The sequence below is a fragment of the Apis laboriosa genome, unplaced genomic scaffold (genome assembly GCF_014066325.1).
Source record: "Apis laboriosa isolate Shangri-la unplaced genomic scaffold, ASM1406632v1 scaffold15_cov152, whole genome shotgun sequence".
In the NCBI taxonomy this organism is placed as follows: Eukaryota; Metazoa; Arthropoda; class Insecta; order Hymenoptera; family Apidae; genus Apis; species Apis laboriosa.
Genome location: NW_025222086.1, coordinates 724,012 through 742,209, shown reverse-complemented (window position 1 = coordinate 742,209; position 18,198 = coordinate 724,012). Strand labels below are relative to the sequence as shown.

At 27.1% G+C, this 18,198-nt stretch overlaps 2 protein-coding genes across 5 annotated transcripts in view; both read left to right on the top strand.

The window, feature by feature from the left end:
- Positions 1–3,509, top strand: part of LOC122710879 (solute carrier organic anion transporter family member 5A1) — a 54,646-nt gene extending 51,137 nt beyond the window's left edge. For 2 of the 4 annotated variants that reach the window (XM_043929081.1, XM_043929083.1), the window contains exon 15: positions 119–3,509. In XM_043929081.1, the coding sequence (XP_043785016.1) occupies positions 119–417 (299 nt within the window). In that variant the 3' untranslated portion in view covers positions 418–3,509. The remainder of the gene's footprint in view (positions 1–118) is intronic. The other 2 variants (XR_006346006.1, XR_006346005.1) reach the window with 2 other exon arrangements.
- A 4,151-nt stretch (positions 3,510–7,660) lies between these two features.
- LOC122710902 (protein tyrosine phosphatase type IVA 1) overlaps positions 7,661–18,198 on the top strand; it is a 68,122-nt gene continuing 57,584 nt past the window's right edge. The window contains exon 1 of the mRNA XM_043929131.1: positions 7,661–7,782. The gene's annotated coding sequence lies outside the window, so the exon portion shown is untranslated. The remainder of the gene's footprint in view (positions 7,783–18,198) is intronic.

Here is an 18,198-nt window from a genome sequence, read left to right as displayed (position 1 = left end):
TACTTATGTGATTTCTTTTCAAAAACATCGTGAGATATCATTTAATATTCATTCGTTAAACTATTGTCTTAATATTATATAATCATTGAATTTACAAATATGTGCTTTCACATTTTAGTATTCGAAGAAAAACCTCATAATCATAATGTAGGAGAAGGAGATGGCACTTCTCCAAATTCTGAATTGCCCACGCCATCGTCAATTTCGTCGCCCACAGAGCCTACGAAATCGACGAACTTAGAAGATACTGGCTCATCGAATCAGACTCAAGATTCGACAGAGACAGGACATCGTTCGAAAAATGCAATGGACGTCGATGTTCCCGATACAAGGCAAGCGCCTCTTGCTATGGAAGAACCGGATACGGAAGTGAAACCGTTCACCGGTAAATCAGATAAGCATATACGGAACGTTTAATGTTTAACTCATACTAGAGGCTATGTAATTGAATTATATCAAAAAGGTGATAATGTAAGTCTGTGGCAAATTGTTTTGAAGTCACAGGTAATTCAATATACATAGAGAAAGAGATATAATATGTACAATGTACGTGCATTATTGATTTGTGCAATCCTAAAAAAAAAAAGTTAGTGAGGGAAAATGTTATGAATGGCTTTAAATAAAAGAAAGAAGGTAATCTGTATACATATATATATATATGGTGCTAATATACTTTTTTAAAAAAATCGAGAGACAAAGAATTATCTTATATCGTTCCGTATATCGTCGGGTATAAAATTTAAATTGTGTTGAAGATATAAGTAAATTTTACACAGATACATAACATACATTTGCACACATTATATATTCTTACATACAGGCGAGTCAAAAATATTTTTACAATGGTTATATTTGCGTGAAGAATATCGTTTATGATACGAAATAATTTGCCACAGGTTTGTCTCGATTGTTTGGCTATTTTTTAGGAACTAATATCACTAGAATGTACATTTTTATGGTGATGCGATATATATGTCAATAATAGGAATGTAATAGGTGAAAAAAAATATTTAGACTCGTTTCAGACAGACATCTTGTAACTTGATTTCAAAGATTTTCTTTGTCTGAAACGAGATTTTTTTGCCATTAGGAAACGAGCCTTGCGTGGTTAAAAAGAAAGGAAAAAAAGGAAGAAAGGCCAATAAGGACAAAACTGTAAATATAAAAATTCCTGCCTTAAGAAATACAAGACTAGACAAACGTATATTTAAAGATAATTAAATGATAGAGTTAATGATCTATAATGAATAATATCATTATAATTGCAGATTGAGAGCTGCGATTTATTTTATAACTAGTGATTAGGCTTTCTCAGAAATAAAAAAAAAAAAGTAGTCAATTTAACTTAGTGATGTAAAGAAAAATAACAAATGGATTAAGAATCCATAGCGTTGATTTGTTTATAAAATTATTTTAACATTTTGCAATAGTTTTATTCCTTTCTTTTTCTTTTTTGCAAAAAAAAAAAAATACTCTCTTATGCAAAAAAAAATCACGCTTTTAACAAGGCGGCACCTTGATCTCTGATGTTTTTTCTTCTAAATATTATTATATCGATAATGCAATATTTTAAGAGCTTTCAAAAACAATCTTAGCATTAATTTAAAAAGAAAAAGAAAAATAAAAAAGAAGACGCATTTGTGCGATTTTTTTCATTATAACGTGTGCGTTACTTCTTATCATATTCTATAGAATGAATTATATAAAATGAATTATGCTTCCAAGCAATGAAAGAAAAATAAAAAAACTTATAAATTTTTGATTAATGAATATTAATGAAATAAAATGGTTGGTCAATTGGGATTAATTATATAACATTGAAATATGTCTTGAACAAGTTTTGGCTTATTAAATACAGTTTGCTCACTTGTTGTTAGGAAGAAGTCTACTTGTTTTGTACCTGAAAGCATCTCTTACCCAATTTCGATATAACAAAAGAAAAAAAAAGAGATAAGTGCAAAAAAACAAAAAGAAAGAAAGAAGTATATAAAACTTACTCAGGAAAAGAAATTTTATAGAGTGTTAAAGGCACTTTTGACACAATCGAAAAAAGCTATAAATAATAATGAATATCTCTCAGTGCAAAATTAACGAAATTTTAGCCTAAGAAATTAAAAAAAAAAAAAAAAAAGAGAAGGATATAAAATTACTCATCTCAAGCTCAATTTCTTTTAAAAAATAATGATACAAGAGAAAAGAAAAAATTAATTAAGAAAATTTTACGGAAAAACATTTTAATAAATAACAATATTATTATAGGGACAACAATGTCGTTTGCACGAATCTATCATTTAAAACTGTCTTTCCCTTCGCTTCGGGTACGAAACCGTTTTATATATACTTCTATAAAATACTTCTATAAAATTCAAATTAAAAATGAAAACAAAAGATATAATGTTAATTTTACACAATCTCAGAAAAAAATAAAATAAAAAAATATCAATAGTATTATGGTGACATCATCATTTACTTACGTTAATGCAACATACTTATCTATGTATCTCGCACGCTGTTTGGCCCGTCACTGTCAATTTTTCAAAGTGTAGTTACACATTACCCCTATACATATATACATACACACATATGTTATATTTTAGAGGCAATTTTGATGTTTGTGAACCGTTTGAACCATTCGGTGAATTCGATCGTTCGAAATGTTCTTGAGGCCGTGATGATCTCTCTCCTAACTAACGATTAATTATTACGAAGCATTTACGTATTAACTATACCTACTTTGTGATATAAATCTTTGTATCGAACGATGGTGTTTGTCGAATGGATTTCTTGTATACATGAGAAATACAAAACAAAAAGGAAAAAAGTGCTGTGAATAGAAAGAAATAAAAAAGATGAATAAAAAAAAGAAGGAACAGAAGAAAAATATAGAGACAAAAAGGTTAGAAAAAAGAACAAGTTACACAGGTAAAATCAAATTCAATTCAATTTACATGTTCATCGAGAATGATAAATAAGAATTTGTTAACAGGAAGAAATTAATGATTGCATCCACCAAAATAACTACAATTGTATATAGAGAATTATAATAGTTAAAACGATTTATAATGAGCAATTGAGGAAAAAGAAAACTACATGATTATGTGTATTATAATTATATATATATATAAATATATACGATTTAATAGAATTTTATGGTGATCGCTATCGATGCGATAATGTTCTGTTTCTAATCAAATGCGACGTTTTGTACCATTTGTGGCAAAAATATTTAAGAAAGAAACGAACAATTGAGCGCGTGACCCGCACAATTTTTCCATCGTGTTACTTAAATATTTTTACAAAAGCCTTTCTCGCATATTATATTTATGACGAATCTTGTATTCTTAGATTTTTTCTTTTTTGTTTTCTTTTGATTGATTGTTTAACTCCTTGCCTTTTTATTCTTTCGAACACTATATATTAAAGTTTAGTCATAATTAACATATCATTTCTTTAAAGAATTCTTCAAAAAAACTAACATTAGAAATATTAAATCTGTTTTGATTACTAGATTCTTATAAAAAATATGCAAGTTTCAAAAAAATTAATGTTTGTATTTGAATTATAATTTTTATACAATGTAATTTATTTTCACTATATTGATTTTATATTTTTTATTTTTTTAAGATATCAAAATATTTTAAATTTAAAATATATTATGTTAGAATAAAGAGAGATCAACTATTTCTTGAAAATCATATAATTTATTCAAAAATTAAACAAAAGATTACTTATGACTAGACTGCAGATATATATGCAGATTTACATTTTTATGAACATAGTTAAAGTGATGATAAATGAAATTTAATTAATGATTTATATTATTTTATAAATTTACATTTAATAACATTTGTTTATAAATATTACAATAATTTTGAAAATTTTAGATATTTTTGCATGTTATATTCTATATATTTTTGACAACATTATATACTTATTTATGATTTTAACCTTAAACACTAATTATTTTATAATAACTTTAATTACTTTATTTTCTTTACTTTAACATGCACTTTCAGTAATATTCAAATATAGAATAATACTAAAATGTTTTAAAAAATGTAATTACATTAACATAACCTATATTATATCTATCTTGTTTCAGATTTTTTTTCAACATTATTATAGAATCTTATATTCAAAAATTAATACTATATTTATAATCAAATATAATTTGGAATTAAATTAAATTAAATATATAAATATAAAATTAAGATTTAAATTAAATATAAGTTCAATGTAATTCGATATTATAAGGCAAGGAGTTGAAGATTAATTTCGATATTTTTATTATGAATCCGATTTATCATCTCAGAAATTATTTCCCGTTATATTATACTGTTGTCGTTATTATTATTAGTATTATTATTATCGTCATAATAATCATTGCGCTTTTTATTATCTATTACTAATATATTCATCGTTAATTAGTTTATAGTGTATGTTTATTTTGTAACAGATGTTTCTTTTAATCGATTAATTGGTACTATTATATTTACTGTATGTAACACATTCCCAAGCTATATATTTTATTAGAAGGAAAATTAAACAAGTAAATAATGAGAGAGAGAGAAAAATAGAAGTCATAGAGGATGGAAGTGTGAATTTTAAGTATTAAGTAGGAAGTTCTAACGCTAGCGATCAAGAATTAAATTAAAAAAAAAAGAATGTTGTGTATATAGATATTAAATCTATTATAACGATTAATATAAACTGCTTATAGATGTAATGTATTTTTTGTAGGGACCATAATGTATAAGCAGAACAATACGAAGATGTTTCTTGTATTTTTATCATTTTTTTTTTCTCTTTTTCTTTACTTTTCTTTCTTTAAATGATTGTTGAATGGTGATACGCGAATGTGAGTCGAGTTATTTAAGATTTGTAAAAATTAAAAGAGAAAAAGAGAAAAAAGTAATATACATTTGCTTGAAAAAGGAAAGAACGAAGGAGGATCTTTGTGAATTATATTATGGTTTCAAAAATTAAATATAATTATAAAAATTCATGAAGAATATATAAAATATAATGGTATATCTATGTGATTTCGAATTACAATCGAATCTCGACAGCTCGAATTTCAAGGCTAGAACTAATATTCAAATTATAAAGATTTCTGATTAAAATTGATAAAAATTTTATGTGCAGAAACATTGTACAAGAATTAATATTTTTCCAATTGTAAAGAAAGAAGAATTTGTAAGTATTGTTTTTTATTTTCAATTATTTGAAACAATTGTCGATTACTGATATAATAAATGATATATAATTATTTTAGGTTGTAGGAGATACCGCTGATAAAAGTTTGAGTTACAAACATAAATTAACTATTTACAGGAATTCTTCAGTATCAAATAAATAGAAAATAATTCAACCAATAAAAAAATAAAGTTCTCGAGTTATAAAGATTCGACTGTATTTCAAGATAATGTTAATCAAGAATGAGTTTAAATCCGCTCAGTGGATGAATAAAATTGTAAAGCTCACAAAAAAGATTTTGTTGAATGTTATATGATGTTTTTATGGTGAAAAGAATCTTTTCTGAGAGCTTTTTTGATGACGAATGGGAAAGAGAAAGTGCTATAGTATGTTTGAATTAATCGGCTGTTGAAGGCTATTAAAAAAAAAAAATTATGTAATTTGTTTATTACATTATTTTTTTTATGCTCTATATTTTTTTCCTCTTGTAATTTATTTTAATAATATAAAACAACATTTTTATATTTCATAATATTCATGAATAATTTTATGCATTCTTCAAACTTTTCAAAAATAAATTTATAAAATTGTTATAATATTATTTGCAGGAAAATATGCAATCATACTTTTTTATATGTTTTTTAATATTTAATAACATGTTATTAAATAAAAAAAATATTTTTTAAATCAAAATCACTAATGATAAAAGAGAAAAATTGATAGTATATTATGATATTAAAAAAACGGTCTTGAGCAGCCAATTGATCTCAATTAAACTATATTCAGAAACAGAGTACCAGAAATTATGAAAGAAAGTAGCAAAAAAAATTATATATCCACAACTGTGAAAAAAATGGTCTCGATGTAGTAAAAATATTTAATTGATACAGCATGTGACTTTTAAAAGCATTTTAGTCCGATTTCAACAGTTTGTATTTGTTAATGCCATATCAATTCATAGAACATATACATATGTACATTATATACGTGCACACAAATACTCACGTTACTTTGTTATTATTATTATATTAATATACATCACACACGAAAAAAATTGCTTAATTTAACCGCGCAATAAGCAAAATTATTTAATCCATATATTCGGCCATCTTAAAGAAATAAAAAAGAAATATGGCAAAAACCACCATTTTGATATGCTAATCATAATGGAAAAAATGATTTCAATATGGTCCCGGTTTCATTATTGCGAAAACAGTGTTAAAACACTTGAAATAATATTGCCTTAAAAAAAGAAAGATTAAAAAAAAATAATAACAAGTAATTCATAAGGAACGCTCTAATAATGGTACAAGTGGTAAAAGGTAATCAATGAATGATGAAGAATGATCGTAATTTGCAGAGACAGAGATATATATATATATATAAAATAAATAAATATATATATAAAATAATATTAGATATATAAGAAAAATCTCGTATTGTCAAAAATGATTTATCGTTTCCTCGAATATTATATATAAATATATATATATATATATAATAAATATATATTTATATATATATATATAAAATTTTAAATCCCTTATGATACATATAGAGAAGAATATATCGTGCGTGCGCGGTTGAAAAACACTGTTTTTTCTTAAAATGAACCTTCTGTTTTCATATCAATCACAGAATCTCTTCCTTAGATATGGAACAAATATCTATAAATCATGAATATATAGAATTCGAATAATTTCGTTTTACGTTTCACTAGAAGATGAAAAGACACCGATAATAAATGAAAAATTAATTATCAGAAATCGTCTTTTTCTCCAATTGTCGAAACGTAACATTTTTTTTCTTCTCTCAGAAGTAAGGCACAAACAATGTATTTACAATGAATAAATGTTTTGAAAACTGTTAAAATAATACTTATTTATTTTTTCAAGTATGAAATTTTTTAATATATTTTTAAATTGTTTTACATTGTATCTTCATTTTGTGTCAATATATTATTTATTCTATTCTTTTATTTCATTTTTAAATATCAAATACTTACATAATTCAATAGAAATTTATTTTTAAAATTATAAATCAATATTATTTCATAAGAATATTCAGAGCTATTTTATCTAATGACATATTAATCTTGCAAAAAATAGTATGCAATTATCAGTAAAACATGACATTTTAATTAATAAATAATATTTTTTTATAATTAGATTTCTATTTATTAAAAGATTATATATATAAAATTAGTATAATTTGTTTAATATTCAATCAAAAAATGATATTAATTTTATCTAATCAATAACAATTATTAAATTTCAGATGCACGAGTCGATAAAAAAGAAAACAAAATCAAGATAATCTTTCATACCATTGTTAGGCGATAAATTAGCAAATGTATGATATAGCAAACATTTGAATGTAGCGCCATAGAATCAGCCAACCAATCGCGTGGTAGGACTGCTGAGGCCACCTTGCGGCCTTCTTCCGCCATTTCCGTCAGTTGTCCACAAGCTTTTCTAGCGTGCGGACGTACGTGAGTATTCGGCGTGTTCTGTCACCTACGGAGTCGCGTTTTCGCTAACGAACGCCCCACCGTACTTTCCATATTCAATGTGTATGGCGATTCAGGTGAGTGTTCAAAGAGCACAGTTATTCCGAATGAAATCTCGATACGATTTCATGGATTGTGTTTCGCGTGTACGCGTCCAGTGACTTCGTAATGGCAAAAAGTCGATCGTTGCATTTACGGCCGTCGTATACGCGCGCGTGTGTCCCTCGTTTGGTTGCGTACTTCCCTTCGTGTATGCTATATATTCGCGTTACGTGTGATGCTCCGTTTACGTGTGAATGTGCGCGCGCCTATATATACATGCACAATTCCCGAACCTATTCATGTCTTACACGCATTGCATACGCGTGTGTGCGCGGACGACGAACTCTGGCGTCCCATCGAAAGCCACCGCCGTCATCGTAGTCTGTCTGCTTGGCTGCCTACTCATGTCCCTTCGTTTCGAAATAATCTGTTCGTGAGAGCATTGGGTATGCGTGAAAAAAATGTGTCTTTTTACGACTCATTTTAATCCGATTCCCTCTAAGAAGCTACTCCGCCGTAATGTTTAACGGCATCGAATCATGAATTCTTAGAGTAATTTCGGAGGATACGGCATGCCATGCACCGAAAGATTTTAACTACGATAAAGTAGATCTGCATTCTTTCTCTTATACTAGTTTCTGCGTTCTTTGTAAATATGTTCAATTGGCAAAGTCCGAGTGACAGACGGTCGAGGTCGGCGGTGAGAGCGGCCAGAGGCACGCTCGAATGACACGCGGATTGCACGCCAGGGGCACGCGTGTTGCTGTTTTGCCTCGTGTGTAGTATGGGACCAAGATATAGTGAGAATGTAAATTAAACCAGTGAGTACCGGTACCGTCTGATATCATTAGGTTGTAGATAGATTTTAGGACTGTATACTCAAGTCTACTTTAAATTTTCGTACAATAAAAAAATGCTTTTTTATGATTATCTATAATTATCTATAAAATAGATAGCCATAATAGAATTATACTATTTTTCTAATATTTATTAAATGAATATCGATCTTTTGTATATTTATTTTTCTTATTTTGTTTCGTTAATTTCTAAGAAATCAGTTCCATTATTTTTTTTATACAGTTCTGTCCAGATTTTATATATTTGTATTTCTATTGACTCTTTTATTCTCGAACTATTTCGTGATTATTTTGACTAGTTTTGATTTTATAATCTCGCTATATCATGGACCGTACTATAGTTTGAATAATAATTGATCCATTTAATCGATTGCGGTCACACCCGTTTCTTCATCGTGAAAAACATATCGTATCGTGTTCGGTCAGCCCGCGCTATTTATTATTCTACCATTCAAGAACAGGTCAACGACGTCATTGTTTCCTTTCGCGCGAATTAAGATGGCAGTCTCGCGAATCCAGGCTCGCGCGTGTAGTCAAATATATAAAAGAAAAATCGAGATGCGTATAAAATGCGTATGAATGTGTGTATAATGAAAATTTTTCTGATTTCTTTTTTTTTTTTTCTCCATTTTATTGGTGCCGTGATGATAATCATAAGTTTTAAATTGTGTGATGACAGCTTGTGTGTTTTCACGCTGCCATTTACATTTCACTTTTTTTTAATCGGCTACTGGAAGGAAGTCACTACGCTGGTCAAAATGTATGTTCTTTTTATAAAGAAGATCTTTTCATATTTATCAAGTTATGATAATGTAAGTTATAATAATTGTTTCTATTTTTTTCTTTTTTTAATTGGTACACAGTATTATTATATATAATTTATTATTTCTTAATAATAAAATTTGAAACAAGTAAATTTTAATAAGAATTGTCGTGCGCGTGGAAATAGATTATAGGTTAAGTTGGTAAAGAAATGTGTTAATCAACTATTTCATCAAACTTTGTTCTACATATGTGTATAAAATATCGGTTCCTTTGAAATTATTACGTTGATCAATCTTTTAGTTATGCATCATTTTCTCAAGTACATGTTGATTCACTTTGCATTCCTGTCATATAAGTGAAATTATACATTTTTATAATTATTTTCTTATCATATTTTATTACAAATATTATTTAGAATTAATTTCGGTATATATATAATATAGAATAAACTTAATCTTTGTTGGGATATCATTATAAAATATATATTCGAATTATTCTTCGGGAATGACTGATTCGTAATTCGGAAAAATAAATGTAAACCTTTAAAAAGCGACATGTTCGACTCGTTAATAAATTAGAATGCATTTATGATCCGTCACGCGTTCCACGTTGAATGACGTCAAATAATACAAGGTCATATGTACATCTTTCAGCCATTTGGCAAATTTATTAATTAGTAATTGTTTCGAGTAATTATTAACAAAATTCAAAATTGAAATCAAATAATATTCTTCGTTAATATTTTGTATTTATATTTTATATCTTTTATATCTTTTTTTTCTAATCATGGTTTGATTATTAAATAGAATGATTTTAACTTTTTTCTTTTTAATAGCAAAAAATAGCAAAATTTTAATAGCAAAATGAAATTGAAAAAATTACTTATATTATTTTATATTATATTTCTTACTTTGATAATAATTTGTTTCAATCTCAGATGATTGATGTAGATTCAAGATTAATTATATTTACTCTTTAATGAAAGTATAATATCCACTACACAGAAGATTATAGATATAAATATTATTGTTTCTAACATGATAGAATATGATGTCGTTGAGATTTTGTCATCAAATATTTATATTTGACAAGTATATCTACGCACACAATCTTTCTTAAAGTTACATATTTTTTGAACTCCTTCAAAATTTATTTACTATTTTAATTTCTTTACAAATATTTATATTATATCTTTTAAAAAAATGATTTTTTCATGAGCACAATTTCGTGCAGAATCCTTCTTTAAAACGCCTTCTAGATTCTTTTTTAAAGTTAGTCATATTTATAATTTATTCTTCATTAATAAAATATAATATTTTGATTGAAAAAATTGATTTTAATTTGTTATTTAGATTTCATCATTAATTTATTGACTCTTTCATCTATTTGTCATTTATAATCACAATATGATCATTATAATTGTCGAATACCAATGAACAGTTTTAGCCATGAATGAACGATTCCATTATACCAGGAAATCTATAAAAACAATTATATAAATACTTATTTTTTGCAATAAACTTATTAATTTTTTTATTCTATCATACTTGTCGCATAATATAAATAGTTGAGAGATTCGATTGCTTTCATCATGTTTGTTATTCGATCATCGATATATTTGTCCAAATATTATATTTATTCCTATAATCTGGTGTTAATTTCATGGTTTTGTTAAATGATGAATCGAATTTGTTAGATGTTACTTTCGCAAAGGATTTATGTTTTAAGTTAAACTCATTTATATAGGATGTCTCCTTAGAATTTAAATAGATTCTTTAATAATTTCTTTTTTTACTGAATATTTTTAATTTTTATTATATGAGCATTTATAAAATTGAATTGATACTTATTTTTCAAAAAGAATTTCAATATATTTATGATACGAAATAAAATGGAATTAGTTAGATAATAGTATGTGTATGTAACAAATAATTATCTGAGAGAAATAATTATATCTTATGAGTAAGATAAAAACAATATATTAAAATTCAAGGAGAATGATATAAATGAGAATGAATAAAAAAGAATGAAAAATACAAAATAAATTTAAAGAAATGATAATCTTTGTTTTCATATCAAAATATTACAGAATCATTTTATTATTTGATCTAATGTTAGAGAATTAAAATTAGTACCTTATAAAGATAGATAGAATCCATATCATGAAAATTTTTTTTTTTTTTTTTTTTTTTTTTTTTTTAATTTTCAAGGTCATTGCTAGCATTTTGTATAAAATATATATGTAGGTATTTTTTTTTTTGCCATTGCATCTTGTAATGAATATTAGTATGTAATTTAACTCTCGAAGAGCTAGCTACAATGCTGGTGAAACGTTGGAATATAATTCCTTGTGGACATGGCTTACAGCCGGAAGCCTCGAATAGTAATAACTGCAGTGGTTGTCAAGAGTTTCCGGTTACAATGTACTATCGTTTTACTATATTGTTGAAGTGATGAATTTTTTGAAAATATAGATTTTATAAATTTAATATATAAATACGTATATTAAATTTTTAATATATAAAAAAAAAATTTTAAAAAAAATACAATTTGTTTGAGGTTTCAATCATTATATATAGACATGGGCTTAGAATTCTTGTAGTGAATGTTATAATATATTTAATGACATCCGTAATTGAAAATAATTAAAATTAAATAATAATTAATATTATTATTTTCAAAGATATTTGTAATATTTATTTCGATACGAATGAGACATTTTGTATAGGAGTTTTAATACAACAGTGCATTTTAGCATAAGAGTTTTAGAGTATACACAAATAGAGTATAGTATGTACATGTAATTTCAATACTATGATACATCCTGTATAGATTTGTGTAATTCGAATTCTAACAGACTATGAATTAATGAACTTGCCGTGTAGGATCGAAACTACTCGATAGATGTTATTCTCGTTTCCGTGAATTAGCACTCATGGCGACTAATATTCTGAAGAGAAAAAAAATGGGTGACGTCATAAACTCCCACGAACTATGCACGAAAAGAGAGAAACAAACGTTTTATAACTTTATTTTTCTCTTTCTCTCTTACACGTAGTCTTCTATCATTTATACGCTTTCTGTAAATATTCTCTTGAACAATGTAAATTTTTTACAGTTTTATTTTTATCTCTTTGTATAAATATTGTAGGATGATTCATAATAATCGATTGATTTGAGGTTAGAAATTATTTTTTACATTTTTTTGTTATTTTAATTAGATATAGATTAGATTAAATTAAATAGTAAAAAAAAGTCTAGTATTATTATTTGTTAAGTAGTTAGATAATGAAAGTTATAATGGTTAAATATTAGTTTAAATAAAACAATTATTACTTTCTATAAATATAATTATGTGAAATGATTGTTGCATAAAGTTCTTTTTTATTATAAAATATAATTATAAGATTATTTTTAGAAAATGTATAATAAATTAGACAGTTTAATAATATATAATTATAATTTAATATAGTTTAATAATATATTAATAATATAATAATATTATATTTATATTATATTATATATAATAATAAATTATTAAATAAAATCTTTCAAGTTAGCAATTTAACAGTACTTAATAATACATATAAAAGTCAAAATGAATAGAAATTAATATAGATTTAGATAAATTTGTGAATGAAGAGTATGTAGAATGTTAAAGGTGTTTATAAAGGTGTTAATAGAAATTGGTTATGTGAATGAAAGATACATAACCACAGAGAATTTTGGATGAATGTAACTTAATATCTCTGAGAAATGTTTTCATTGAGGAAAATGAGTTTATTAGAGTAAATTGATTGGAAAATGCGTAAATGAGACAATGGAATGCTTTTGAAAGAGATTGCAATTCATAAGTATTGATAATACAGGTATATAATACTTATTAGTTATATAAAAGTTGATAATTGAAAATTATCTGGAATTCAATTAATCGTTCAAAAATTCCTATTTACATGAAATAAATCTACAACTTATATATGGAAAAAATTTATAAATAATATATATAATTAATTAATTAATATATTATATTATTAATTTATAATAATAATATATTAATTAATTAATTAATATATAATATAATAATATATTATATAATATATTTATAAATAATTTGCAATAATTTTAAGAAAAGATATAAATACTAATTAAATTAATTAATTGCATTGTTTGGAAGGATATAGTGCAATTTGAGAAAAATTCAAAGATACATATACACATATAGACATTCTCAAAATTAAAATTTTATGGAATTCAATAGATTTTATTTTTTATTTTATTTTCAGTGAATAAAATTTCCTAATTTAATTTTCTTAATTCTCTAATTCATTATATTAATCATTTTCTAACTATTACCGATAATAACAATTATAAAACACGTATTTCTACGAATTTTTAAACAAGAAAACTCTCGTGCATAACGGAAGCGAATTAATCCGCTTTCGTTAATCTTCGACTTCCGGTACGCGAAAGGTTTCTAATCGAGGAACGTCCCAGTTAGTATATTAATGAATCGAAAATAGATGTGAAAGATAAAAAAACGTTTTTCAAATATATATATTTATTAATAATTATAATATATATTACGTAATTATCGGTATACCCGTGAATTGGAAGGTTAAATATGGATATCCTTTGGTTGTGACATTTAACATGTAATATCGCGAATTTAATATACGTGGAATTAATCGCACGATGTATTATAGGGAAATCGCTCTTTGGAAAGTTAAAATAGCTATCTGTTGAATTTCGTCTAATGATATTCACTTTAATGAAATTTTAAACGAAACATAATTCTTCGATTTATTTTTGGCGATATTTTAAATAACGCCAATTCCTCTTGTGTTAATATAAAGATAGATATTAAAATATTAACGATAAAACTTTAAACTATTTTAAATAACTTAGAAACTTTTTCGAACTTTTCAACTTCAAACTGAATATTTCTTTTCCATCGTTGTATGCTAATGTGTATCTCGTTTGACGTCAATAGGATATGGATAAACGCGAATCCGCATTGTTAGAAGTCTTCTTGAGAAACATTCCAAAGTTCTCGTCGAAATTACGTGGGAACATTTTATTTTTCGTTTCGAATTTAACTTTACTTATTTTCTTAATTAGCATAATTTAAGTTCAATGTTGCGTGTAGATACATACCATCGAGGATAAAAGAGTTAAATGCAGAACACGTACATCAATGTATAAATGATACACACACACACATATATATATATAAGCAGAACGTGTACATAAAATGCTAACAGGATATTTTCTCTGAACCTATAATGCAATAGTTTGCTTTGACATGCATCTTTTTTTTCAAAGCGTTCATTACCGCCATTTAAACTACGTTTACATTAGGCAATTTTTTAATCGATGAATCGATTAATTTTCAATCATACACGTTTCATCTGTTCAAATTATTAACTTAATTAAAATTCTGTTTGTAAAAAGGGAAGGGAAGATATTTCTTTCAAGTTCTCTAATATCATTCGAAAGATAGAAAAATCTTAATAAATATAAAACAGGAATGTAGAATTTAGAATTTATTAAAAGTATCAAAGATATAATATTGCAATATAGAAAAAACAGAAACAGTGTACAGGATATATATTTATAATTTTAAAGAAGACGTGTCTTATAATAATTATAAGATTTCAAAAGATAAAATATTGGAGATATCTTGAGAAATAAGAAATACCATATAGGACATATTATATTTATTAAAGAAAGCTCTCCAATAATTGTACGATGAATATACAATTATACAATATTTTATAATTACCAGAATTCATTTCGCATATTTACCCAAACTAATCGATTAATTTTTTTTTTTTTTTAGATATTTGCTGCATACCATATTAACCATCGATTGTATAAAACAAGATAGATAGTATAATTGATAGAATAGGAAAAGGGAGATATCGATGGATGTCGGTCAGAAGTTACTCGTGCCCAAGCGAACGGGATCTCTTTAAAAAGAACGTGCGGGTATTAGTCAGCGGCGATAGAGGAGAACTTGTTTGCTTTAAAGCAAGTTTTACTAGAAAAACAGCTTGCCATGTTAGTCATCCGAGGTGATATTGGAATTCCAGAACCGTGAATTTAAAGACAGGTGATTCTTTCTTGAAGGAAAGTTAGTGAAAATTGTTTTAAAACGTGTATTTATTTATTTGAATCGTTCTTTTCTTCGCATTGAAAAAAATGATTCGTGCTTGTCAATTATAACGTTGTTATAATATCAACACAGTCGAATACTCAGCCTATTCTTTTTTTTTTTTTTTCATTTTCTTATGAAAAATTTTAATTATCTTCACGGTAATTTTACGTTCCTTTTTTTGCATATTGGTCATGATTTCGTTCAAAGATTTCGCGAGGTTGCATAAAGTGAATTAACATCGTGCAATCCAGAATGTCATGACTCAGAATATCGCGTTCGTGACAATACCGTATTATACGTTAGTAAGTGACTTGTAGTTACTACGAAATATTTTTTTTTTTTTACTCATCCGAATCAATAGGAAAAAGAAATGAAATGATAATAAAAAAATTATATTATTATTATTATATTTAATCGTATTGCATCCATTTCTCGACGTTTTGTTTTCTCTTCTCAGATAAATTTTCAGATATGATGCAATAATAAATTCCATAGCAGAGAAATTCAAAGTGTATAGTAAAAATTTTAATATAAATTTAAAAAAAAAAAAAACAAAAGCGATTTTATTATTAGATATTCTATTACGTTTATCAGATCGTGAATCATCGATGATCCACGTGAAATAAGTGTTGTTATCTTTTCGTGCTCAACAATATTTTTTTATATTAATTAAAATAAATGTTCTCGATACTTGAAGGAGTATATAGATATTCAAGTATATAGATAAATACACACGCAGAAATTAAGTTTACATACTTATACATTTCAATAAAAGTATGTACGTAAAATGTTAACTTTCCAACATGGTTGATTTCGATATTTTTGAATTAGTTTCGGATTAGATTAGTTCAAATAGAGATTACTTAAAAAACATTCTAAGATTCTTCTATTTAATCATTTCCATTCGACCTAATTACGATCGTCTCACAATTGACCTATCGAAACTATCTTCTTGCAAATCTCTTCGTTCCTCACATTTCGATTAATTCCTCTCGAAAATTACCTTCGTTCGATCAAATATTATAATATCTAATTAATTCATCCTTCGAGCTGATCTTTAACACCCTAACGTTTTTAAAGTATCAGAAATGCTAGCTCTTCTGAGAAATTCTCGACCTTTCGTTCGTCACAGTTCGTTCTTCCGCTTGACACACGCTCGAGGGATTTCTTATTCTTATCACATCGTTTTCTAATATCGACCAAACTTCTCGCTCTTCAATTTCTGACGGATTCAACGTAGCGATCGTAGAAATACTCACTTGTGTTCGAAATAATTCGAGAAATAAGATCATTGTATCGTTGGGGCCGAAACAAGGGATTACGTTATTAAGTTAGAAATAAAATGTAATCGCGAAAGATATGAAGATCATCGGTATCCTTGGACTCCCAATGGAGATAGATAGAGGCGTTCAGGGAATTCATCCTGATCGGGTAACGCGGTTCACGATTTTTCTGAATAGAAATCTCGTTATCACCTTGGCTTCTCGCTTTACAAGACCACGTGCGCATCTAGTTTACGCGGGGACATCGGATTACTCGAGTGCTCGTATTTCATCTGTGTAATGCTTATTAAATTTAGCACACGTGACTGGATCTTTTCAAGTCCTTGTCGTGGTGGGCCTTCGTCTTTGTCGAACAGAACCCTCTGTCTAAGCGTATTTTCTTTTTTTGAATTTTCGAGCAGTGGGATAAAATGTTTTCCTGAACATTAAGTCCACCTTGTTTTAAATAAAATTATAAAAATATGGATTTTATCTATTACATTTTTCTTTTTGTAATTAATCATTAAATTCAAAATTCTATTTCAATCGTAAAATGAATCAATTTTATTTAATAGATTTGAATTTGTGAATATCTGTATTTACATATTGATCCTATTCACTAGTTAAAAGCGAGGATGGATGAAAATGTCGGAAGTATCGCGAATGGGAGCTTAGTGGACGATGGATGGAGAAGAATTCGTCACAGAGGTGACAGGTGTTGGGAGTGGAACAAGTTCAGCTCCTGGAATTGGTTAGATTCTTCTGGAATAACCAAACAACTTCTTCGTTTCCCAAAAATCTTTTCAATTTTACTTTTCACGAACCACCGTTAAACTGAGTGACAACCGAGCTAATCGATTCTCTCTTTGACAGAGCTACGAGTTTCTTCGCTCTTTCGTCGTCCTCGAGAAAGAAGGGGGAGGGGGCGGAAGGGGAGAAAGGAAAGGAGAGAGAAAAGGAGGTGAATTTTCGCGCGATACACGCGAAAAACGCAACACTCGCACGCGTGCAAACACGGCGCGCGTTTTATTCGCGCGCGTAACGAGCTCCTATGTATCGGCAACAAAGAACAATGGCCGGAGATGAGGAACAAAGGGAACGTTTAGAAAACACTCGCGAAACAATCGAGTGAATGCCGATCGATCGTACGCGTCACTCGCAACCCCGTTTATACACCGGCTCTCCTGCCTCTCTCCCTTTGCTACTCACGGTTTCGAGCGAGAAAAAGGGAGAAATTCATGAGTGGAAAATAGTTGGTGTTGGAATACCGGAAGTTGAATCCTTTCGAAAAGTACTTCTTTGAGGAAAGTATTTCTTTGTCGATAGTTGGTAAATTAAGGAGCTTTTTTTCCTTTTCTCTTTTTTTCTCTCCCTTTTTTTATTTTATTTCTTTTTTTTTTTTTTTTTTTT